General features: G+C 41.5%; 1 protein-coding gene and 1 long non-coding RNA gene across 3 annotated transcripts in view; one reads left to right on the top strand and one right to left on the bottom strand.

The window, feature by feature from the left end:
* LOC113681199 (uncharacterized) overlaps positions 1 to 25,755 on the bottom strand; it is a 43,738-nt gene that overhangs the window by 4,180 nt on the left and 13,803 nt on the right. For both annotated transcript variants that reach the window (XM_089186879.1, XM_089186880.1), the window contains 20 exons: positions 23,621 to 25,540; positions 23,248 to 23,384; positions 22,990 to 23,063; positions 22,750 to 22,898; positions 21,827 to 21,952; positions 10,225 to 12,126; positions 9,634 to 9,755; positions 9,372 to 9,445; positions 9,152 to 9,300; positions 8,490 to 8,615; positions 7,755 to 8,078; positions 7,003 to 7,115; positions 6,413 to 6,471; positions 5,203 to 5,363; positions 4,715 to 5,002; positions 3,686 to 3,855; positions 2,578 to 2,839; positions 1,565 to 1,675; positions 1,306 to 1,484; positions 22 to 144 (listed from right to left, as the gene is read on the bottom strand). In XM_089186879.1, the coding sequence (XP_089043005.1) occupies positions 22 to 144; positions 1,306 to 1,484; positions 1,565 to 1,675; positions 2,578 to 2,839; positions 3,686 to 3,855; positions 4,715 to 5,002; positions 5,203 to 5,363; positions 6,413 to 6,471; positions 7,003 to 7,115; positions 7,755 to 8,078; positions 8,490 to 8,615; positions 9,152 to 9,300; positions 9,372 to 9,445; positions 9,634 to 9,755; positions 10,225 to 12,126; positions 21,827 to 21,952; positions 22,750 to 22,898; positions 22,990 to 23,063; positions 23,248 to 23,384; positions 23,621 to 25,540 (6,569 nt within the window). The remainder of the gene's footprint in view (positions 1 to 21; positions 145 to 1,305; positions 1,485 to 1,564; positions 1,676 to 2,577; positions 2,840 to 3,685; positions 3,856 to 4,714; positions 5,003 to 5,202; positions 5,364 to 6,412; positions 6,472 to 7,002; positions 7,116 to 7,754; positions 8,079 to 8,489; positions 8,616 to 9,151; positions 9,301 to 9,371; positions 9,446 to 9,633; positions 9,756 to 10,224; positions 12,127 to 21,826; positions 21,953 to 22,749; positions 22,899 to 22,989; positions 23,064 to 23,247; positions 23,385 to 23,620; positions 25,541 to 25,755) is intronic.
* On the top strand, positions 15,232 to 22,023 carry LOC113681201 (uncharacterized). Its single transcript, XR_003447161.2, has 2 exons — positions 15,232 to 15,478; positions 21,699 to 22,023. It is a non-coding gene; the product is annotated as an uncharacterized LOC113681201 (long non-coding RNA).

The following is a 25,755-nucleotide window of genomic DNA, read 5'->3' as shown; positions in this document are numbered from 1 at the left end:
CAATATAGATGATCTCCTCACCCCGGTTTTCTTCTCATACACATTGTCCGTGTAGATGTCACGTGACAGACCAAAATCCGACACTTTGGCCACCATTCCTTCTCCAAGGAGAACATTTCTCGCCGCCAGATCCCTGTGTGCACACTGAAAAACAAAACTCACCAATCAAGTTCCAGCACAAGTATGTTGAAAGCGACTCTCCTTAGCCCTGCCTGTCCCCTTCCTCAGCCCTTCCCTACCCTTGCCTTTTCCCTGTCTTATTCCTTCCTTGCCACTGGCTTTCCCCTTCCTCAGCCCTTCCCTACCTCTGCCTTCCCCTTCCCCACCCCTGCCTTTCCCCAACCTTACCCCTTCTTACTACTGGCTTTCCCCTTCCTTGGCCCCTACATACTACTGTATTTCCCCTTCCTAACCCCCATTCTTACCCCTGCCTTTCCCCTTCCTTAACCCTTCCCTATCTCTGCTTTTCACCTTCCTTACTCCTTTCTTACCACTGACTTTCCCCTACCTTAGCCCTTACACACTGCTGTATTTCCCTTTCCTAACCCCATCCTTACCCCTGCCTTTCCCGTTCCTTATTCCTTCCTACCTCTCCTTTTCCCCTTCCTTAGCCCTTCCAGACCGCTGTATTTCTCCTTCCTAACTCCTTCCTTGCCCCTGCCCTTACACTGCCTAAGCCCTCCCCTTCCTCTTGCTCTCCCCTTCCTTGCCCTTTCCCTAACGCTGTCTTTCCTCCTGCTTACCTCTCCCCCTTCCGTAGCGCTGTCTTTCCGCCTGCTTACCTCTCCCCCTTCCCTACCGTTCTTTCCGCCTGATTACCTCTCTCCCTTCCCTACCGCTGTCTTTCCTCCTGCTTACCTCTTCCCCCTTCCTACCACTGTCTTTCTTCCTGCTTACCTCTCCCCCTTCCCTACCTCTGTCTTTCCTCCTGCTTACCTCTCCCCCTTCCCTACCACTGTCTTTCCTCCTGCTTACCTCTCCCCTTCCCTACCACTGTCTTTCCTCCTGCTTACCTCGTCCCTTCCCTACCGCTGTCTTTCCTCCTGCTTACCTCTCCCCCCTTCCCTTCTCTTAACCCAGCAGGAATCCTTCCCACTAATTTGTTTGACAATTTGTCACTCTTGATTACTTAATTTTCTGCTTAAATTTCATAAATGATGGCGGACTGAAGATTGCTTTAACCTCAGCCATCAACCTTACTTGAGGCAAGCTTCAGGAATATCTCTCCCTCTCGTCATATGTGATCACATTTCCAAGGGGGAGAATTTATTTTTCTATCACTGTTTTTGCCCGATGTTTACATACCTTCATAGCAGCAAGATGTTTCATCCCGTCGCTCACTTCGCACGCTATCCTCAGTCTTTCCGTGAAGCTTATCTCTAAAGTATACTCGTTCATGTCATCGTAATTTTGCTTTCGGCGATCCCGAAGATGACGTAACAGGTTCCCGTGTTCGGCAAATTCTACGACAACCAACAAAGGTCCTAAAAGGCAAATAATCGGAAATTTAGTCTTTACGCTCCTAAAAGTAACTAAAAAGTAAGTGTAGAAGGGGTTAGCCTACCTGCAACTGAGCATGCGCCGATAAGATTAACCAAATTGGGGTGGTTTCCTACTGACGTCATAATTTCCAATTCATTCAACAAATCTTTGAGGTCACTTTCTGTGGCAGTACCTGAAATTTGGGTGAAGACAACAAATGATTACACAATGCAACATTTCTAGTCAGAACAAACGAAGTAACAACTGAAGCTTCCGCAGATGCAAAATGAATGCGGGTTTGGAGATGTGTGGCAGTGATTTGTTTCAGAAGCAGAATCCAAAAAGCGCTTCTTTCCAGACTCAGCGCGCATTGTGCCGCGAGCGGAAAAAAAAATTATCACACAATATAATGTTTTCATTCGAAAGGCGTAAGAGAGCTTAACAAAACCTATTGCATTACTGTGAAACAATTGTGAGTTCAAGAAAGGAGGAAACAGTTAAACTTCAAGCCGTCGGTTTTCAGGCCATTTTACACTTAAACAAAAAGTTTACGTTTACTGTTGTTAAGAGACTTGAGCTATTTTTCTGCAACTTTGAGGTATTAAGAAATATGACGAAAATCAGCCTTCATTTTTGCAGTTTGTCTTGGCTGATTATTTAACGCTTTAATACCAAATGTGATCAAAATGAAACTTCTCCCCATAATATCCATACACCATCCAGCAAACGTGTAATGAGAATACTCAAACTTATCAGGTAGAAGTTATCTTAATCTAATACCAAACTCTCGTAACTATTTTACAAGAAAATGAGTGGCAGCTAGAGGGGAGAATTTATAATCTGGTCTTGGAAGTTTAAGGGGTTAACTCGCTACTATCTCATATCTGATTTATCACCTCAAACGCTCTCGGACCATCATTCTGTTTAAGAGGAATGGATTTTTCGAGACCTTTCGTAAAGTGTAATCATATCACAATTTACTGCCTTAAACTGCTTGTCTGTTGGGAATTGAAAATGCGGGGTATATCTTCTATATTGACATGGTGAACGCCTTGATCGGGGAAGAAAACTGATTCAAGGATAGAAATATCATACGTTTTAACTTTTTGACAGCACATGTTATAACATTCCCGTCATCTTCAGTCAACTCTCCTTTTACCACTGTTCCAAACTCGCCTTCTCCAAGAATTTTGCCAAGAATGATACGGTCACGTGGTATTTCACGCCATGAAAACGAGGCTTGGATATCGATTGGTGTGCTTGTGTTGTTCGGTTCTCCACCAGGGACGAGAGCATAGCGATCTCTACCAAAAGTGGAAGTCGTAAATCGTCCATTCTCAGCTTCAGAATGATTTTGCTAAGGTGAAAAAATTATTATAAAGAATAATTTGAACAAGTTTTAGATGCAAAAATCGGTTCAATGTCAAGTGTCTGAGCAATTGCGCATCTACCCCTGCCCTAACCCAACATTAACCCTAACTTTTTGTCAGTTTACTGTTAATGGGTTAGAGGAGGGGTAGGCGCGCAACTGCTCAGACACTGACATTGATCAAAAAAAAGTATCTTGAAGAGACCAAAGAGGCGAAACCATTATTCTGGCTTTTTAGATGGTCTGCACAGCATGAGTATGTAATTAAAATTCCGATGGAGTGTTTCAGCCGCAATTTTGGATCAATAACGTCGAGGAAAGCTTGGAGTAAGTAAAAGAGGTGGACAAGGGAGGTGAGGATGAGATTGACGAGCAAGAAATTGTGAAGGGAAGCTAAAACACTTAAGTCTTTTAGCAAGAGAGGTCAATCCCTCACACACCCACTCCTTTAAAAAAAGGGGGGGATGAGTGAGGGGAGCAGAGGAGAGGAGAGGAGAGGAGAGGAGAGGGAAGATGTCTGCGCTATAACACCCTCGATGACAGAGCCATTGAACTCAATCACCACTCAAATTTTAACTGATCTTTGGTGCTTGACAAGATTCTCTTGAACCGGAAATAAATCTTCAAAACTTATCTTGTAAGACTGGAAAACACTAAAGAGGTAACTGTACACCAGGATGAATATGAATAAAAGATATAACCAGCAACAAACTAAAAAAACATAGCGTTAAATTTTCGCGATGTACAAACTACAAGAACAATAAATTGATCCCATAAAAAGGTTTTAAAGTGTCAGTGTAGATGAATCATTTACCCTTACTGTGCTTAACTGACCGTATCTAGTGTTACAGGATTCATTGGTACTTGTTCTCCATCGTTTAAATATCCTGAGTTTTGTCGTTTCTTTTTCCATCTTCTGTAGACAATTACTACCACAATTGCCAGTATTATAATCAGTAACAACGAGATCACAATGGGTAACACTAATTCGGCGACATTTTTTTCTGTATGAAGAAAATAAAAGGAAATAAATTAGATGTTATTTTTCAGATGATTATGATAGACATGCGTCGAAAGGACGGCTAGGAGGGGGGGGGGTGAGTCATTCGGCCCATGGGACCTCTCCCCTTGAAGGTAAAAAATATAGCATCCTCGTATTCTCTTAATACCGTTACGATGTTGGTGTAGCACCCCGTTACCTTACGTTGTGAATGGTATGTGATTAACTCTCTACCCTCTAACATCACTTGGTATATTCTCCAAACTGTGCTCTACACAGTTCCTATGTGACCGACAAGGAGAATTCGTTCAACAATCAAGTGCTTTTTCATTACTGATAATTTCCGTTATTTCATGACTTTAGTATGTGATTTAAGGGTGATATTGTACGGAGAAATTAAAGACTAGTCACTCTTTGGAGTCAAAGGTTTCAATTGCATCTCTCTGCAGTTCCTCTAATAGACGAGACAATGATGATTAAAATGGTTAAAATTTAAGAAAATGTATGTGGGATGTAAACGAAGACGTGTTTCTTGACGTATTTGCAATTGATGTGAATGGAAGATTTCTCTTGATCTGTCGCTTATGAAACAGATAGAAGTACCAATACCTTAACCCTTTAAACCCTGAGGAAGACTGGCATCTAAACTCTCCTTACAATATCACCTCTGAATCAAATATGAAAGTCATGAGAATTGAGGAGATGATCACCAACTAAAAGAAGCTCTTGATTGTGAAACAAATTCTCCTTGTCAGCCTCTTTGGAAATGTATCGAGAACAGTATGGAGAATATGCATGCTGATGTAAAGGCGTAAAGGGTTAACGAGACTCCTAGAACTCACAAAACAGCCGAAATGACCAACCTTTTTTAGTTTTGAGTTCTCCATTAGTACTCGGTTCCCCCATACCGTACTCGTTTTTTGATTTCAACCTCACGAAGTAAGCAGTATCGGGATCGAGGTTGGTTATCCTGTGGTTTTCGCCCGGAGTGGATGTAAAATGGAGCCACGTGTTTGTTCCAAATTGTCTGATTTGTAGCGAGTATCCATTAATAGAGTACATTTGATAAAGTTCGGGATGCGACCAGGTTATGACGGCTTCAGTTCGTTCAACATCACTCGCTCGAACATTTTCGGGTGGTGGAGGAAGTTCTGGAAGAAGAATGGAAATGGAAAATGGTAAATGAGAAATGGTAAATGGTAGATGGGAAATGGGAAATAAAAAATGGAAAATGGAAAATGGAAAATGAAAAATGGAAAATGGAAAATGGAAAATGAGATGATGCAGCAAGGGAGGATGAAAAAGGATGGAATCGAGAAAAAAGGAAGAAAACAGGGAAATAGTTACAAACCTCGTAACTCAACCTTTTTCTTCACTTTAAGACTGCCTATCTGACCAGTTTGCACACTGGCACTGAGAGTTTTACCAACTTTGTTAGCAACAACCGTTGTCTTTTTTTCCTCAGGTTTCACAATCACAACAACACGGAAACGTACTTTCACGCTGCCATTCCTGTAACGAAGTAACGTCCAAAGTTTAAACCAGTAATTCTCCTTACTGTCTACCAAATGATTCTCATTATGTTAGTTTAAAGAATTTGGTGTCAGATCAATTAGTAATCCCATAATTGATATTTTTCTTTATTCTCATCACTTGTCTGCATGATATTGTATAGATATAGTAAGGAGAAATTCTGTCTTGGTCACTCACGGGAGTTAAAGAGTTCTTAATAGGGTTTTGACTGAAAAGTTGTCTCCGAGTTTTGCTTAGACGCCTCACATCCTAGCGCAAAACGGTAGAACAAACTGACCTGTTTCAACCCTTTAACTACCAAGATCTTAATGTCAATTCTCCCCTCTAGCTGCTACATATTTCCTTGTAAATTAGTTATACGAGTTTGGTGTTAGATCAAGATAGCTTCTACCTGATAAGTTTGAGTATTCTCATTACCTGTTTGCTAGATAATGTGAGGATATTATGGGGAGAAGTTTCATGTTAATCACTTCCGGGAGTTGAAGGGTTAAAGGCTATTTTTAATTAGTAAGAAGACAAAAAAATCTGAGGACTTTAGTGATGCACTAGACAAGAAGCACGTGGGCAGATGGGCTTGACCACAACATTCTGCGCTGCACGTTCTTCGAAATATTTGAGCGACTTCTTTTGCGCCCCATGAGAAGACATACCAAACTTCTAAGCTTTTTATCTTTTAACGAGAATTAGGATTATTTCAAAGCTTTCACTGTTTCAACCTTGCATTCATTCAGTTTATTATAAGCCGTGAAAGAGGAAGTTGCTTTAGCCTCTATAGAGAGAAGCCCCTTGGAGTATTGCTACTTGCACCCGGATGTGATGCTGGTCCCCCACAGGAACCCCAGCCCCTGTAAGCCTTTAGTCTACTTTCACCGACACTTTGCTATAAGCTATACATACCACTGGGGTGGAGAGAGGAACAGGTCGGTGATATTCAAGCGTTAAAGTGTCTTGCTAAAGAACACAACATAGTGACCCCGGTAACGAGTTCAAATACGTTTTACGCGTCAGTTCTTTGCTTTTTCACTTACACAAATCCAAGAATGATAACCTCTTCGAATCCTTCAATATCCTGGAACAAGGCAGTTAACTGTGTAAAAGGAAAGACAAAAACATTCCAAATTTATTTTTTTATTTGCAGACAACCGCTAGCATATTCTTTGTTCTTCCTTTTATCAAGAAGTGAATAGGAATGTTCCTACTCCCCCCTGGATGGGAGGTAGTTTAACTATAAATTAACCATTCCACCCCCCACTGTGATTTCGTTCACCCTTTTCGCCCTATGATCAGTATACAAACTCTCCATACTGTTCTACATACATTTCCTAAGGTGCTGACAAGGAGAATGTGCTTAACAATCAAGAGCTACTCTAGTTGGTGATGATTTCCTGTCTTCTTGTTACCTTAATGTGGGATTCATGGGTGATATTGTAAGGAGAAATTAGAGTTTAAAGGATTAAGCCTCCTTGACAGTTTGCTGATGCCCATATATTTATCTGAGAGGAGAGAATCGTGTTACTTCGGTGAATCTTGGGTCGTATCCCTTTTTTGCTTCGCACCAGTCTCGTAAAGAGAAGTTACATACTGATCAGGTCTAAAGAAGACAAGTTCACAGACTTACCTCTTGCTTCACTTGCTGCTCTAATTTCTGGTATCTCGTAGAAGATTTATTTTCCAAATCTTGATCAAATACTTGATCCTCAATGGTAATGGCGGCATCGACTCCCACGAGGTCTAACGGTAGAAATTAGAAATTATCCGTTTCATCCCTATGCAGCCTGACAATGGGTGTTATTTTGCGCCGAAATTGATGTAATCTTTGTTTTAAAGCCCAAACTTTGTTAGAACGATTTCCAATCGAGTGCTGTGAAACCAAAACCAAAGTAATCGCAACAGCCAATCGAGAGAAAGGAAAATACCTTTAACCTTTTAACTCCCACGATCTCATTAGTAATTCTCCTTACTGTCTGTCGTACAGTCCTTCAGATGTTAGTTTCGAGAATTTGGTATTGGATCAACTTATAATCCCCTAATTTATATTTTTCTATATTCTCACAACTTGTCTGCTTGATATTGTATTGATATTGTAAGGAGAAATTCTGTCTTGGTCACTCATGTGAGTAAAAGGGTTAAAAGCCGATGAGAAACCAAAGTTATTACAAGCTAACCTTCTAAAGCGCGGGAAAACGTGGGCCAAGTCATGGACCATAGACCAAATCATGGTTGGTTTTATTTTTGTATCTGATTCGTTGAGTGGTGGCGCGAGTTTTCTGGACTCAGCGTAGAACGAAGTAAAGCAAAAACCAGTGTTATCTCGGATTGAAAATTGCTTTTTGATCATGACTGAAACTTTCTCTGTGATATATTACTCACCATCTCTCACTGTGACGTTGACACTTTTGACATCCCTTCCCACGCCATTCTCAGCGATGCATTTGTAAATACCGCCATCGTTATCACGGGTGTTGTAAATCAATAGCGAACCATCTTGTTGCATTTTTTTGCCTCGTACATATTTGCTACCATCGTCAAGGGTTGATGTTTCTAAAATATCACTTGCTGCTGTCACCAATTGTTCGTCTGGTGTTACCCAAGTGATATTTGGTTCTGGAAGACCTTCAGCGTGACAAGCAAGTGTCACGTTTTCTTCGGTGCCAATTTCCATTGCTGGATCAATGTAGCTGATTGAAGGTGGTGCTAGGAACAGAAAAAGTAGATAAGTGTCGGTATCTGAGCAACTGCGAATTGAAGTACAGTCAATCGATATCAGATTAGGGTTAACGTTGGGTTAGGGGAGAGGTAGGTGTACAGAACTTTGCCTTGGGGGAGGGGTAAGTGTAAAGAAAGATGGGTTAGGGGAGAGGCCAGTTGTTCGCGTGACCTGATCGTCCGTAGGAGAGTAGTCCTGGGAAAGACTGTCGTCGTTTGTGGTAAGTGACATTTCGACAACCCGAGCAGAAGTGACATTTCGAGAACCTGAGCGAAAGTCACAATTCAAAAAACCTGATTCAAGTGAAGAGTTTTTCATCAGATGAGAGTTGTGGAAACAGATCAGTCAGTTTAGCCATAATGCTAATAGCTCTTTGAGTAGAGATCAGAAAAGCTTACCTTGACAAAGGACACCATCCCCAACGAATCCTTTCAGGCAAGAGCAGTTATATGAACCAACAGTGTTAATACATTTGGCTTTTTCGTGACAATTGTTGAGATCGGGAGCTTGGCACTCGTCAAAGTCTGTTTAAGATAAAGAATGAGGAAAAGTAATTAACTAAATAGAACGTTAAACGAAGGTAAAGGAGTGAATCTTCAGACTGATTGCCCTTTCAAGCAGTTCGTGGAGTATAAAGTTGTTTCTGTTTAAAAGTAATGAAAAAAACCAATCAAACAAATATAAATACTGTAAAGAACCAATGAGGGGTCAGATTACATGAATGACTTGGCAAAGTTTCCTATTATAGCGATTTTAACAGTTTTCACCCAAAAAAGTGTTGAATAAGGAACCAGTCAAAATCTGTTCCCTTGGGGGAGGAGTCGGGGAATTTTGGAGAGATCATATGATTTTCAGGGGGGACAGTGAGGGGATCAGTTGTCGCTTAAAGAGTATAAGGGGGGGGCTACAGATAATTGACTATCAATGAGGGGGATCATTAGAATACTAGAGAGCTTTAGTGGGGGGGGAGGGTTAATAAATTGCGAGGAATAGTGAAGAGAGACGGGAAAAATAACATGATGGGGCTTGACGGCAAAAAGAAAAATGGCAAAATTTATACCTGTCGACTCAATTGATGTGGGGTCCGCCTGGTATTTTCCCAGCATGCCACTTTTCAGAGTTTCATTCATGAATTCGACCAACTGCCGCTGACTAATTTGAGTTTGTGCATCGATTTTAATGAGCACTCTTGGAATAACACTACCATTGCTGTAAAAACAGAGAAATGTCATGTTATATGGAGGTTAGTGACGGTAACAAATCCCAAGCCGAGAGCTTACCTGAAATCAAGAACGGTAGCTGCTACAAAGAATTGTCCAAGTATTGATTTCGACCCCATAAATGTCTTTTCCAGCTAAAATAAGGACAGAAGAGCAAACAATAAAGTTAATGTGAGCGTACTATTACCGAGTGCGAGTCGGTAACTTAACGAGAATTTCACCGACGATATCTTGGTTCAACGACGCTATCGCCCATTAAACTCCCTTTCAAGAAGTAATTTTCCCCGGTCTAAAAAAAAAGAAATATGCCTACGTACATTACCTCAAGTTCCAAACCTCTTGAGAGGGATTTGAAGGTAGGAGATTCCATATCTTGAAGTTCGGCCGAAAACATCTCGTTCGTTATTTTGAATGACACAACATAGTTAGTGGATCTTCTCAACCCTGAAAACAGGTTAAGTGACCAAATAACAGATAAGTTACAATGGCCAATCAGAACAATCTTCAATAGCGCGGGAAAATGGAGATGCCCGAGTCGCAATTGGGTTTAGTTTTGTATCTGATTGGTTGGATATTTGGTGCGAGTTTTCTCGGCCAATCAGGAAAAATTTAGCAAAATTACTTGATGCAATCCTGCATTACAAGCTGACAGCAATCAGCTAAAGTATTGCGCTAACTGAGTTCCACCTTAAATAAGGGACGGGGGGGGGAAAGGATTTTTGGGGGAATCACATGTTTTTCAGGTGAAACGGAGGACGATCAGTCGTTTCTCGTAGAGTTTAAAAATGAGGGGGGTCATTAAAATGCTACAGAGCTTTATGGGGGGGGGGGGGGTCTGGTAAATTTTATGGTAATACAACCGCCCAGAAAAGAAGCAATGATAATATATAATAATTAATTTGGATTTTCATACCTTTTGGTACAAGGATGATAACTTGCGACTTTGTTTGACTCCCTTTACATTTGTCTTTCACGGTCCACCTTCGCTCCAGCCTCCCTTCCCTGTTTGAATTTAAACAGTCATCTTTGTATCTGTCAACGTAGGTTATTGTCACATTCCTCGGACACAATTTTTTAGCACTAGTCAATGAGACCTGTCCAGCAAACTTTGGATCAAGATACTTCTTCTCCCTACAGGTGAAGACGATATCTTTCGGAAAGACTATGGTCGGCTCCTCTGGGGTATATACCGTTAGACGCTGGATGCCCGTGACAAAATTACCACAAGAATCTGTAATAATCCACACTCGGTCGGTTATGCGCCCACACGCATTGTTTTTCACAATATTATCCTTGTGTGAGATTTTGGCTTCCCCACGAGCCCTACATACGCCGTGAGCTGAGCCCGATGCAGTACCTGTATTGGACACACCAGATGATCTATTGCATAAGGTTGTCACGAAATGTTTGGGCGTGGCTAATGTAGGCACTGGCGTGACTAAGTCTTCATCAACCCTACCATCTGAATCATCGTCAACTCCATTCTTTAACTCTTCATCCGTGACACCATCGCAATCATTATCAATGTTGTCTCCACCCACAGTGTTTGTGGGCTTACAAGTATAGTTCAGTGACTGCAGTTGCAGTTCCATCCCAGCCGGCATAGCAAACAACATTCCATTGCGATTCGTTCCGTAAAAAACTGCAGAAAATGTTGTCAGCGGGTTTTCATGGTACACATGATAGGAACCATCACTGGTCAAATGAATCGAAGCTCTTGAGAACCCCCCAGAGCCAGGAATTACGGTCCAGTTCTTGACAATGCTGTCTGCACCCTTCACGCGAAGACCGCTTCGTGAAGCAGTGTCAATAACGACATTTACATAGCAGTCAAAAGTGTTTCCTTGATCATCTTGAGGAACATAAACTGTGTAGTCGTTAGTGAAATACTGCATTGGAGGTACTAAATTCATGGAAGGGCTTTTTCCTGCTTTGGAGTATTGCATCACAAAACTCGGTTGAGTAGTACTGATCACCGAGGACTTGTTCCATGATACATCGATCTTATATTTCTCTCCTTGGTCTAACGTCACTTTGTATTGAGAATCCACATAAACTGCTGTATTTTGAGACGCTATTATATGAAATTCGTCTCCCCCCGGGTTGTTAGGCGTGGGGTTGGTAACAAAAAATTTCCCCCAGAGGGATACAGGGGGGATCTGCTCCACCAGGTGATTGCATGGTTGTTTATTTTCAGGCACCATGGTGCAGTCATCCCCAGTAAATACTGCGACTGGCTTTGTCGACCTTATAATGGTGCCTGTGAGATCCTGGTCAGCCAGAACTTGAAACACGTCTAAATCATTTAAAGTTTCGCTTATGACCTGACCGTCTCCATACCACTTATCCTGATACTGTACTCTACCGCTCGTTCGCAATTTAATCGTGACAGTGGTGTTATCCTCTGTCGCTACGACCTGAATAACAGCATTGATCACGGGGTGATATGCTGCTGCTATGTAAAACATACCAAGAGCATCCACAGGCAACCCAAGAAACCCTTCTACTTTTTGGGCCGCATTTGCTAATCCCTGCACAGACATGGGTTTATCGGCCGTGATTCGAATACCTTTTTTTTTCTCCAGTCCTGAGTTGCCATTCGTGCGTGTATTTCCAGACAGTTGAACTATTGTTAAACCTCCAGCTGACAAGGCGTACGACTTCTCTGGAATGTTCGTGAGAGAAGGCACGTGGACACGAACCCTGCCATCTTCAAAGCTGGATATGTATAGTATATTGTTTCCAGAAAAAGGATGCCTCGGATGTTGAGGAGAGAAGCTCAAGACGAATTCTTTACCTCTGTAATCAACTGAGTCTGAAAGAGAACAGAAACAAGGACAATTTTATCAATCCTTCTGGATAACGAATGGAAATTATAATTAATTGTTAATCACTTCCGGAAGTTATAGTGTGAAAGCCAGCCGGGCATGGTAGCACGGGTATTTTTTCCATGTAAGAACAGTCTTCTTATGACAAATGTTTGCCACAAAACATTTAAGAAGAGTTAACTTCGCTCTCCAACGACAGGACCGTTTATTTCTGGCCCAATTTTGATCGCTACTGCCTCCCCGCAACCCTTAACAATCTAACATTAGTATAGATAATAATGACTGGAAATATATGAACATCATATACGTGCACTGAAGTAGAAGAAACGAATATAAGCGATCCTCGTAGTTATGAACAGTACTGAACTAGTGGTTGAAATAATTAGTAAAGATATTCTCTGTAGTGCTCTGATACATTCCTTATGACTCTGACAAGGAGAATTTGTTTAACAATCAAGAGGTTTTATTGTTAGCAATCGTTTCAGTGATACAGTAAGACGAAATAAGATCCTGGCCAATGGTCATTATTGGGTTAAAGAACTGATTTCCTCTTCAGTTATGAGCTGTCGCTGTGTTCTAATTAATTCACAGACCTGTTCCTCGGTACCGACCTAGATTAACCCCTTGAATTGAGTTGTTAACACCTTAAAAACAGTATGCATATTCTCCATACTGTTCTTAGCGCATTTCCTAAGGCACTGGCAAGGAGAATTTGGTTTACAATCAAGAGCTTTGTCAGTGATCACTTAATTTATTCTCGTAACATTGAGGTGTGATTAAGAGTTGTTATTGTAAGGAGAAATTAGATGCAAGTCACGCTTCTAGGTTAGGAGGTTAAGTAGTAGTGCTGAAAGTTGTCGGTAAACGTCCCTTAGATAAATATTCACAAGCAAGGTTCACACTTGTAGATTATCCTCTTAAAATCTCCATTATGTCTCAACTACACTCAGCCCAAAGCCCTTCGTTTTGCGTCGTTTCCAGCCATCGTTAAATATTCTCTCTCTCTCCCTCTCTGTTGATATTGGCAAAGATTCTCGAGAGTTCAATTTGTCTGAACCCTTTCCCGGTGCTGATATTAGCCGCGTCGAATTTCACTTTGCGACGAGTACTTCTTGGTAAACAATAATCAAAAGGTCTTACGATATAGTGCTTTGCCTGCTTTGCCAATATATTTCATTTTTCCATTGATTTATGGAGAAGCATCAACTTTTCGTAAAATCACTTGTTTAAAGCGGGCATCTTTTCGCTAATTTTGATCAAATTTTATATCTTAACAAATCTTTCGTATTGCTGCAGCTTATTTCCTCTCAGCCCATTTTGGGATCGAAAAGTGTATTTCATGATACCAAGCTACAGAATCTCATGTATTGGAAGACAAATGCTTGTCTGTCTTTTTCTAAAATTCTCAGTAGTAAATTTGCATCATTCTTAGAATTGGGCAGAATCTGAGTTGATCAACTACGTAGCTAAAAAAGAGCATTACATCAGGAACTAAATGAAGGAAGTCATGAGAAGAACAAAGAAAGATGAAGGCTTTTAAGGCTGGCTATTTTATACGATTAACATTTTCAACAAAAAGAGTTGCTTTCCGACCTCTCACGTCTTCGTTGTTTGTAAGATCTATGAACTCGCCAGACCGTGGAAACCTTGTGATAACACTGAATAATAAACCGTTGAAATCCACCGACACATTCTTGAATTACGTGCACAGTTTAAAGATCTAATGACTTTTTTGTGCTGAAATTCTGAGATTGTTCGAAGATTTAGAGGGAAAATATTGCGTGTAAGAAAACCGAAGTCAAACATATCAACAACAGTGTGCACGTATTCTGTACCTTTCCTTCAACATCACAAACAAATTTGCTCGCTAGAGACTATAAATAGATGTTACATACCGTATGTCAAATGAAGGAATGTACAGCTCTGTTGAACATGTTTCCGAGCTCAGAAAAATTGAGCAGATTAATATCAAAGTTGGCATAAATCGAACCGTTTGATGATGAATTTTAAACAATAGTTCACTTCAATTTAAATGATCAGCAACTTCGTTAATTCCAAGATAAACTCGAGCTGAAGCTAGTACAATCACAATCATTCATGTAGACACTTTGGGTCATTCATCTGATTTTGAGGTCTGATCATTTCACTATCACTTAAAGAGCTTTCATCCGTAGTTCTAAGTTTCAATAACGCTGAGCGTTCCATTTTACACAAAAGAACAACAGCAGTAGCCCAAACCCCTCGAAGAGCTTCAAAGGAACATGGCACGGTTCACAGCTTTACAAATTTATGCATACTTGGCACGATTCATTCACTGATCGAAGACGACTGAAGTCGATTTTCGATTCTGTCACGATTTCACAGCAAATATTAGTTTTCAAATATAAGTTTATCTTTGCTTATTAACAGGATCGTTCAATTTTAGTATACGCTTTGAGTGCTAACATCTAAAGTTACACATTATTCGATGTCGCAAGAACTCACCTTGAAAGCTGCTTCGAGCGGCGAGCACGAAAAGAAATCCGACTGAATAAATATTTGTTGCCATTATTTCGTTCGATCTAGGTGTGGAAGGAAACTCGGAAAAACTATAGAAAATCAAGATGATTGCGTCTGCTCAAGATACAGGAAACCCATTAAAGTTGAGGTATTTTCGCTACACCGGATATGACGATTAAGTCTCACACCCCAGTCACCGGAAGTAAGAGGAGAGGACTCGACTCATAAAGATATTTATTTAATTCTTTTGAGGAAAAGTGCTAAGAAAACCAGGAAGAATAACTGAGTCAAATTCTTTTTTTATTGGATATGGTGTAACGCAATCTTGACTTGAAAAAATTCGTGCCGTGACCCACATCTCAAAACAGGACAAAACGCGAGAAATATCATAGAGAATCTAATTAAATTAAATAGGCGTTCTGTGGAAAGCGTAATTGACATAATCTCCTACGCTCGCGCACAAGGAATGTTTCAAAATGTCACGTAACTCTGTAACTCCATAGAAAATTTTCTTGTCCCCAGAATCACTCGTTTTCATTCATGAGGACTCTGGGAACGAGAATACTTGCAAGAATGTAAGGAATGTGAAATTTGGACCAACAAGATGGCGGCCAGAGAGGGAAAAGAGGTTGACCCTCCTCAAATTAAAAATAAGTAAAGAGGGAATTCTCTCTACCAGAAACAAAAGTTCAAGAAAGCAAAAGAAGAAAGGGATAGAAAACGTAAATAAAACAGAAGCAATCGCAGGAAGGAGAGGTAGGGCCATAAAAACATGTAAACAGAACTGCACGTGGATCCATATCCTAATGAAAAACTGGGATAACCACATGCTTTGAGGAGGTACACAGGGTTTCTCCTTGACTTACATTATTCTTATCACTTAATTTATTTATAATGAAAGTGAAAGTGTGATAGCAATAGCTTATTATTGTGTTTGAATCAAAACATGCATGCAGTGACATGGTCTGTTATTGACTTCAAAGTGTGTGTTTCAAATAAGATGCTTAAGATGATTGCTGTGTTGTTTTTATAGCAGTATTTAGACTGATTGTTTGAATGGTACAAGTAAATGGCATGTGCTTCCAACGACATTTGACCTAATATAGAATCATACATGTAACCTCTCACCGGGGTTTAAATGTGTTTTGTTTGCTGTTTGGCCAAAAAATGAAGTTCAGAACTGTTGAATATAACTATGTAAAATGATAAGCTGTATCCTGGACAGATGCACAGACAATAACACCATGAACAACATGTTGCTTTTTATCATATAAAACAAATGTTTTCCATGTTGTCATGGGTCTGTTCATTAATAGATGACAGAAGTAATCAAAAAATGGTAAGCGTAGTGTTTCTGACAGCTGCCAATCATAATGTTCGGAATGCACACGCGGTCCTTATGAAGAGAAGCTATTCTGTAGTCGGGTTTCGTCCCACAGGTTGATTAAATATCGTTGTGTTTCTACCGAACGTCACAGTGGTTATTTAACCGTAAACACCACATCTGGCGACGAGGATTATTCATAGAACACACACACAACAAAACCAAAAGGATTTAACGGGACTTCCGAAGCGATTTCCACAAAAAAAAATCCAAAGCGATCTCCGAAGCATTTTCCCGCGTAAACATCATGGCCATTTCTCTACCAAACTTCCCACCATTTGAAGTTCACCTCGATGGAAATGCAGGCCCAAGATGGAAGAAATGGTTAGGAAGATTCGAGAGACTAACTATTGGAATGGGAATCTCCGATGATACGCAGAAGAGAGCCCTTTTGCTGCATTACGGCGGTCCAGAAGTCGACGAGATCTTCGACACGCTTCAAGACGTCGGTGGAGACAAAGATTACAAAAAGGCCGTCGAGAAACTAACTGCTCACTTCTCTCCGCAAGTCAACGTAACGTACGAAGTGTACAATTTCCGGCAAGCCAAGCAAAAAGACGGAGAAAACCTTGACTGCTTTCACACACGCTTGAGAAGCCTAGCGAAGACCTGCGATTTCACAAATCCAGACAAAGAAATCAAAGAACAGATTATCTTGAACTGTAAATCGAATTCCCTACGGCGCAAAGCTCTGCGAGAAGACCTCGACTTAGCCGACCTCATGAAAGCTGGTAGAGCCTTAGAATTAAGCGAAATACTAGCAAAGGAGTTAGAAAATCACGAACAAACCGTAAACGCGGTAAAGTTTAAGAAGAGAGGAATCTCGACACATCTCAAAGGGAAACAGCGCCATCAACAACCTCGCCAGGAGTCACGCACTCGCTACGAGTCACGCAATCACAGCAACTCCCGAAAAGAGAATATTAAATGTAGGAACTGTGGCGGACCATACCCTCACAAAGACTCCTGCCCCGCGAGGAACAAGAAGTGCACCTCCTGTGGCAAACTAAACCATTTTGCTCGTGTTTGTAGAACAAATCCACCTGAGTCAGCAAAACACGTCACACATGAAGACACGGCTGAAAATGACGAATACGTATACACTATAGGCGGTGACAAGCAACCAACTTGCCACGTCAGGATCGATGGAAAGCAAATCGAAATGATGGTCGACTCCGGTGCATCGGTCGATCTCATAGACGAACGCACCTTCAGGGAGTTATACCAACGGAAGGTACCAGAAGCCTCCAAGCGCAGAATTTTCTCCTACGGATCATCCACACCCCTACCTGTTCTGGGAACCATCGAAGCCGAAATATTCGCCAACGCCAGCAGCACATGGACAACCTTGCACGTCATCAAAGGTGCTTCAGGAAACCTCCTGGGTTTTAACACTGCTACGAAACTTGGTGTGCTCAAGATCATCAATCAAGTCAAACCTGACGAGACCAGTCCCCAGTCCCCCATTAACGGAGATTTGGAAAGCCTGTTCGGTGGAATCGGCAAAGTGCGAGGGAAAGTCATCAAGCTTCACATAGACACTAACGTTGCACCCAAACAACAACCACACCGTCGGATACCCTTCCATGTCAGAAAGGATGTCGAAATGGAGTTAAAGCGATTAGAAGAGCTAGACATCATCGAGACTGTAACGGGCCCAACACCCTGGGTGAGCCCTATTGTCATAGTCCCCAAGAGCTCTGGTGAAGTGAGAATATGTGTGGACATGCGAGAGGCCAACAAGGCTGTTAAACGAGAAAAACACCTGATGCCGACCATAGACGATCTGGTTGCTGACCTCAACGGAGCGACAGTCTTCAGCAAGTTAGACCTTTCGTCTGGATACCACCAACTGGAGCTGGCCCCAGAGAGCCGCTACATTACCACATTCAGCACACACGTCGGACTCCGAAGATACAAGCGCCTCATGTTTGGAATTAACGCAGCATCCGAGATCTTTCAGAACGCAATCGAAGAAATACTCACAGGCCCCCCTGGATGCAAGAATATGTCCGACGACATTATCGTTTATGGAAAAACTCAGAAGAAACACGATGAGAACCTCCGTGGTGTACTGGAACGGCTGAAACAACATGGCGTACGCCTGAACAAGGAGAAATGTTCCTTTTCAAGGAGTGAGATTAAGTTCTACGGACAGATTTTCAGCAAGAATGAAATCAAGGCAGACCCAGCCAAGATCAAAGCGATCACTGACATGAGCAAGCCAGAAAGCACCGGCGAGGTGAAGTCTCTGCTGGGAATGGCTCAATATGTGTCTCGTTACATTCCAAACTACGCTACGATAAGTGCTCCTCTACGACTGTTAACCAAGAAGGACAAGTCATGGCAGTGGGCCGACGAACAGCAACGAGCATTCGACAAGCTGAAAGACAGCCTGATCAAAAATCACGTGATGTCGTACTTCAATCCAAGACTCAAGAGTGAAGTGATAGTCGACGCGAGCCCTGTCGGACTTGGAGGATTGTTGGTGCAGGATGGTAAAGTTATCAGTTACGCTAGCCGAGCACTCAGTGACGTCGAGAGCAGATACTCTCAAACGGAGAGGGAGATGCTAGGAGTAGTCTGGGCAGTCGAACATTTTCATCTTTATTTGTATGGATCAGAGTTCACCATTGCCACAGACCACAAACCACTCCTAGGTATCTTTAACAGTCACAAGCCAACGTCAGCGCGCATCGACAGATGGAAGCTGAGGCTCATGCCTTACAACTGCCAACTCACCTATCGACCTGGCAAGGACGCGGAGAATCCAGCCGATTTTATGAGCCGCCATCCAAGTAACATAGAAAGCAAGGAGCGCAGCATTGCAGAAGACTACGTGAACTATGTATGCAACCAGGCAGTGCCAAAAGCAATGACGCTGCAAGAAATCAAGTTAGAGTCGGAGAAGGACGTTTCGCTCCAAGCACTTATCAAGCCCATCGAGACTGACAATTGGACACATCCCGAAGTACAGGAGTACAGAAATGTGAAGGACGAACTGTCGGCCTACCAAGGAATTATACTGAGAGGAAACAGGATTGTAGTCCCAAAAGTACTGAGAGGCAGAGCTGTAGACCTAGCACACGTTGGACACCAAGGAATGGTAAAAACAAAACGCCTCATCAGAGAGAAAGTGTGGTTTCCTGGTGTAGACAAGATGGTTAAGGAAAAAGTCGACAGCTGTTTACCATGCCAAGCAACAACTACTAGTAAGGCAGAACGACTCGAACCTCTAAAGATGACACCGCTACCAAACGCCCCCTGGAAAGAACTTGCGATGGACTTTCTTGGACCACTCCCTTCAGGAGAGTACCTCATGGTCGTCATAGACGAGTACAGCCGCTTCCCAGAAGTTGAAATCGTCACATCCACTTCTGCTAGATCCACCATCCCGAAGCTTGACTCAATCTTCGCTCGACAAGGAATTCCTGATGTCTTAAAGAGTGACAACGGACCCCCCTTCAATGGCGCGGAGTTCAAGAACTTTGCTGAGCATCTGGGTTTTCACCACCGCAAAATCACGCCTCTCTGGCCAAGAGCTAATGGCGAAGCGGAACGTTTCATGAAGACACTAGAGAAGTGCGTGAGAGCCGCTACCGTTGAGCACAAGAGCTGGAAACAAGAACTCTACAAGTTTCTACGACAGTATCGGGCGACACCTCATTCGACCACTGACATTTCGCCGTGCGAAGCACTTAATCACAGGAAGCTCAAGACTACGCTACCAGAAGTGACACCACCAGTTCTTGAGAAACAGAAGAACATGACAGATAGGGATGCAGAACAGAAGTTGAAGATGAAAGCATATGCAGACCATAAGTTAGGAGTGAGAGAGAGCAAGATCAAGCTAGGAGACACAGTCCTTATTAAGCAACCAAAGCGCAACAAGCTAAGCTCCCCGTTCAGTCCAGTACCTCTCGTGGTTGAAGAAAAGAAAGGATCTATGGTTACAGCAAGCAATGGGAATAAAACTATCACGCGGAACTCATCCATGTTCAAAGTTGTCCCGAACCACATAAGGCATGCTGAAAAGATAACACAAGGGCAGGCAGACGAAGATTTAACAGCAGAGCCTTGGTCACCAGAAGTTTCAGAACAAGACAAGTCATCAAGTTCTCCAAGCCCAATTACACCCTTGCGGCGATCTCAGAGGCAAACAAGGCTCCCTGCGAAACTGAAAGACTTTGTCCTACTTGTGCAATAGAACCAGACACTCGAAGCTTGCAGTTGAACTTTGTGACAAGCTAAACACGTTCCAGTTTATCGTTCTTAATCATTAGAGTTCAGTTGCTTAAGTCGATTTTTTCTAGACATACATGTATTCAAGTTTACAATCAAGAAGGGGAGAGATGTAGTGTTTCTGACAGCTGCCAATCATAATGTTCGGAATGCACACGCGGTCCTTATGAAGAGAAGCTATTCTGTAGTCGGGTTTCGTCCCACAGGTTGATTAAATATCGTTGTGTTTCTACCGAACGTCTCAGTGGTTATTTAACCGTAAACACCACAGTAAGAACATCAGTGGCACACCCTGGTGTGTCTTGTGCGCCACTTTTTTGTTCTAACCACTTCACAGACATCATCTGTGACTTATTAATGCACAGACACACAGCTATTAAGCTGATTCTCGGATGTTCTAAACTGGTTCTAATTGGATGTCAAACAAAGAACATCAGAGAGTATTAGCAGTATTAACGCATTCAAACAGAACTATTGTAATTTAATAAAGGAAGGTTATGCTGGCTTAAATAGCTTTCCCATTTCATGATTTTTTAAATCGTCTGACCCCTTTTTTAATATTATATTTAAATATTAAGCGTTTGTAGCCGCATGAAGTAAGATATCACTTTGATGAACCACTCAATGCTTTTAAAGTTCATTTTTTTATCTTTTTTAAATGAAAACAAAACATGTTTCAGATGAAACATCATCCATTGTCAGTTTGTATAATGAGAAATAAAATGTATCAAAAATGCACTATTTATGGTATAATTTTATTTTATATCTCATTATACAACTGACGATGGATGATGTTTCATCCAAAACATTTTTCATTAAAAAATAGATATAAAAAAAGAATTTAACATTTAAATTTAACATTTTAACTTCAATTTAACTTAACATTGAAACATTTACTACTACATTTACTGTTTTTTTTTTTTTTTTTATAATTTTTAACTTAACTTTGTTAATATTTATAAATTACTTTTATATCTTAGGGGAGGGCCACAAGTTTACCAGTTCTTAACAGCAGAGATTCCAACCCTCCCGATTTGATCGGAGTCTCCCGATTTGATGTCTTGCCTCCCGCTCTCCCGATTTTTACCAAATTCTCCCGATTTATCATAAAATTCTGAAAACTAGGGGAAAATTGCTAATCTTTAGAATTTTTGGTGATCTGTCACTGTGAAACACTCATATTATACTTACTTTCTTCGCGAAGAGCATTATGGTATGTTATAACTCAGGCCGGAATGATGTCAAAATTCAGGAAATGGCACTTGAGAGAACCTAAATTTGCAAAATTTCCCGGGGGCATGCCCCCTGACCCCCCTAGAAGCTCGCGCCTTTGGCACTAATAATTACTCCCTATTTTCCATGACATGGGGTTGGAATCTCTGTAACAGTAATGTTTCACCCTTGGTAAATAAAGTTGTTCATTCATTCATTCAGAAATGGGAAGGAGGAAGTTAAAAGAAGTAGGATCAAAAAAGTGGCACACAAGACTGGTTCATGAAAACTGATCTGTCTGTTTGGCCATGATGCTAGTAGCTTTATGACTAGAGGTTAGAGAAGCTTACCTCGACAAAGGACACCGTCCCCAATGAATCCTTTAAGGCAAGAACAATTATATGAACCTACAGTGTTGGTACATTTAGCCTTTTTGTGACAGTTGTTGAGATCAGGTGCTTGGCACTCGTCAAAGTCTGTTTTAAGATGAAAATTTGATGATTGGGGAAGAGTAAATAACTAAATAGAACATTAAAGGGAAGGTAAAGGAACAAATTTTTAACTGATTGCCCTTTAACCCTTTCACTCTCAAGATGTCATTATTCATTGTCCTTACTGTCTGCCATATCATTCTCACAAAGGTTTTTTTCTTGGAGAATTTGGTAGTGGATAAACTAATCATCCCCTAATTGATATTTTCCTTTGTCTCATCACTTGTCTGCTTGTTATTGTATTGCCATTATAAGGAGAAATTCTGTCTTGGTCACTCATGGGACTTAAAGGGTTAAGGTGGTTCCATAAAACCAATCAAAACAAAGATAAATGCTGTAAAGAACCAATGAGGGGTCACATTATGTGAATGGCTCGGCAAAGTTTCCTATAACAGAAATTTTAACAGTTTTCTCCAAAAGAAGTGTTGAATAAGGAACCAGTCATAATCTATCCCCTTGAGAAGGAGTCAGAGGATTTTGGAGGGATCATATGATTTTCAGGGGGGATGGTGAGGGGATCAGTTGTTGCTTACAGAGTATAAGGGGGGGACTACAGACAATTGACAACCAATGAGGGGGATCATTAGAATACTAGAGAGCCCTAGGAGGGGGGGAAGAGAAATCAGGTTAATTTGATTGTGACACAACCAAAATCTTCCAACACCGCTGGTGATAACTAATAACCAGTCAGTAAATTGCGAAGAATAATGAAGGGAGACGGGAAAAAAATATGGTGGGGCTCAACGGCAAAAAAAAAATAAATAAATAACCAAAATTTATACCTGTCAACTCAACTGATGTGGGGTCCACCTGGTATTTTCCCAGCATGCTATTTTTCAGAGTTTCATTCATAAATTCGACCAACTGCCACTGACTGATTTGAGCTTGTGCATCAATTTTAATAAGCACTTTTGGAATAACACTACCATTGCTGTAAAAACAGAGAAATTTCATGTTAAATAAAGGTTAGTAAACGCTAAATATGAAAAGTGACTGTAACAAATCCCAAGCCGAGAGCTTACCTGAAATTAAGAACGGTAGCTGCTACAAAGAACTGTCCAAGTATTGATTTCGATTCCATAAATGTTTTTTCCAGCTAAAATAAGCACAGAAGAGCAAATAATAAAGTTAATGTGAGTGCACGATTACCGAGTGCGAGTTGGGAACTTAACGAGAATCTTACCAACGACATTTAGGTTTAACGACGCCATCGCTCATTAAATTCCCTTTTAAGAAGGAATTTTCCTTGGCCTTAAAAAACTTTTGACTACGTACATTACCTCAAGTTCCAAACCTCTTGAGAGGGACTTAAAGGAAGGCGATTCCATGTCTTGAAGTTCGGCCGAAAACATCTCGTTCGTTATTTTGAATAACACAACATAGTTAGCTGATCTTCTCAACCCTAAAAACAGGTGAACTGACCAAATAACAGACAAGTTACATTGGCCAATCAGACGTTTCTAACAGAGTTTTAACTGGGGATTACAAAAAAATGACTGGGATCATTAGAATACAACAGAGCCTTTTTGGGGGCGGGGGGGGAGGAGGGAGGAGATCAGGTAAATTTAATGGTGATGTAACCAAAATCCTCCAGCCTCTCCCGCCCCCAAGTCGAGAATGATGATAATAAATAATTTATTTGGATTCTCTGACCTTTTGGTACAAGGATGATAACTTGTGACTTTGTTTGACTCCCTTTACATTTGTCTTTCACGGTCCAAATTCGCTCCAGCCTCCCCTCCCTGTTTGAGTTTAAACAGTCATCTTTGTATCTGTCAACGTAGGTTATTGTCACATTCCTCGGACACAAGTTTGTACTAGTCACTGTAACCTGTCCTGCAAACTTTGGATCAAGATACTTCTTCTCCCTACAGGTGAAGACGATGTCTTCCGGAAAGACTATGGTCGGCTCCTCTGGGGTATATACCGTTACACGCTGGATGCCCGTGACAGAATTACCACAAGAATCTGTAATATTCCACACTCGGTCAGTTATGCGCCGACACGTGTTGTTGCTCACGATATTATCTATGTGTGAGATTTTGGCTTCCCCACGAGCCTTACACACGCCGTGAGCTGAGCCCCTTGCGGAACCTGCATTGAACACATCAGATGATCTATTGCATAAGGTTGTCACAAAATGTTTGGGCGTGGTTAATGTAGGCACTGGCGTGACTAAGTCTTCATCAACCCTACCATCTGAATCATCGTCAACTCCATTCTTTAATTCCTCATCCGTGAGACCATCGCAATCATTATCAATGTTGTCTCCACCCACAGTGTTTGTGGGCTTACAAGTATCGTCTAGTGACTGCCGTTGCAATTGCAGTGACTGCAGTTGCAGTTCCATCCCAGCCGGCATAGCAAACAACATTCCATTGCGATTCGTTCCGTAAAAAACTGCAGAAAATGTTGTCAGCGGGTTTTCGTGGTACACATGATGGGAACCAACACTGGTCAAATGAATCGAAGCTCTTGAGAACCCCCCAGAGCCAAGAATTGTGGTCCAGTTCTTAACAATGCTGCCTGCACCCTTCACGTGAAGACCGCTTCGTGAAGCAGTGTCAATAACGACATTTATATAGCAGTCAAAAGTGTTTCCTTGATCATCTTGAGGAACATAAACTGTGTAGTCGTTAGTGAAAGACTCCATTGGAGGTACTATATTCATGGAAGGGCTTTTTCCTGCTTTGGAGTATTGTATCACAAGACTCGGTTGAGTAGTACTGATCACCAAGGACTTGTTCCATGATACATCGATCTTATATTTCTCTCCTTGGTCTAACGTCACTTTGTATTGAGAATCAACCTTAACTTCTGTATTTTGAGACGCTATTATATGAAATTCGTCTCCCCCCGGGCTGTTAGGCGTGGGGTTGGTAACAAACACTTTCCCCCAGAGGAATACGGGAGGGATCTGCTCCACCAGGTGATTGCATGGCGGTTTATTTTCAGGCACCATGGTGCAGTCATCCCCAGTAAATACTGCGACTGGCTTTGTCGACCTTATAATAGTGCCTGTGAGATCCTGGTCAGCCAGAACTTGAAACACGTCTAAATCATTTAAAGTTTCGCTTATGGTGTGACCGTTTCCATACCAATTATCCTGGTACTTCACTTTACCGTTCGTTCGCAATGTAATCGTGACAGTGGTGTTATCCTCAATCGCTACGACCTGAATTACAGCATTGATCACAGGGCGATAAGCCGCTGCTATGTAAAACATACCAAGAGCATCCACAGGCAACCCAAGAAACGCTTCTACTTTTTGGGTCGCATTTGCTAATCCCTGCACAGACATGGGCTTGTCGGCCGTGATTCGGATACCTTTTTTTTTCTTTAGTCCTGAGGTGCTATTTGTGCGTGTATTGCTCGACAGTTGAACTATTGTTAAAACTCCAGCTGACAAGGCGTACGACTTCTCTGGAGAGTTTGTGAGAGAAGGCACGTGGACACGAACCGTGCCATTTTCGAAGCTGGATATGTAGAGTATATTGTTTCCAGAAAAGAGATACCTTGGATGTTGAGGCGTGAAGCTCAAGACGAACTCTTTACCTCTGTAATCAACTGAGTCTGAAAGAGAACAGAAACAAGGACAATTTTATCAACCCTAAACGAGAAGACCATTTATTTCAGGCCCAATTTTGATCTCTGCTGCCTTTTATTCTTGGCAATCTAACACTAGTATGGATATTCTTTATGGTGTTCTCATACGTTTCCAATTACTCTGACAAGGAGGATTGTTTAACAATCAAAAGGTTTTACTTGAAATCGTTTCAGTGACACAA

This window comes from Pocillopora damicornis, chromosome 11 (genome assembly GCF_964200805.1).
Source record: "Pocillopora damicornis chromosome 11, jaPocDami1.2, whole genome shotgun sequence".
NCBI classification, from domain to species: domain Eukaryota; kingdom Metazoa; phylum Cnidaria; class Anthozoa; order Scleractinia; family Pocilloporidae; genus Pocillopora; species Pocillopora damicornis.
Note: the sequence above shows the minus strand (reverse complement) of the source record. Positions and strands in the feature narration are given on the sequence as shown.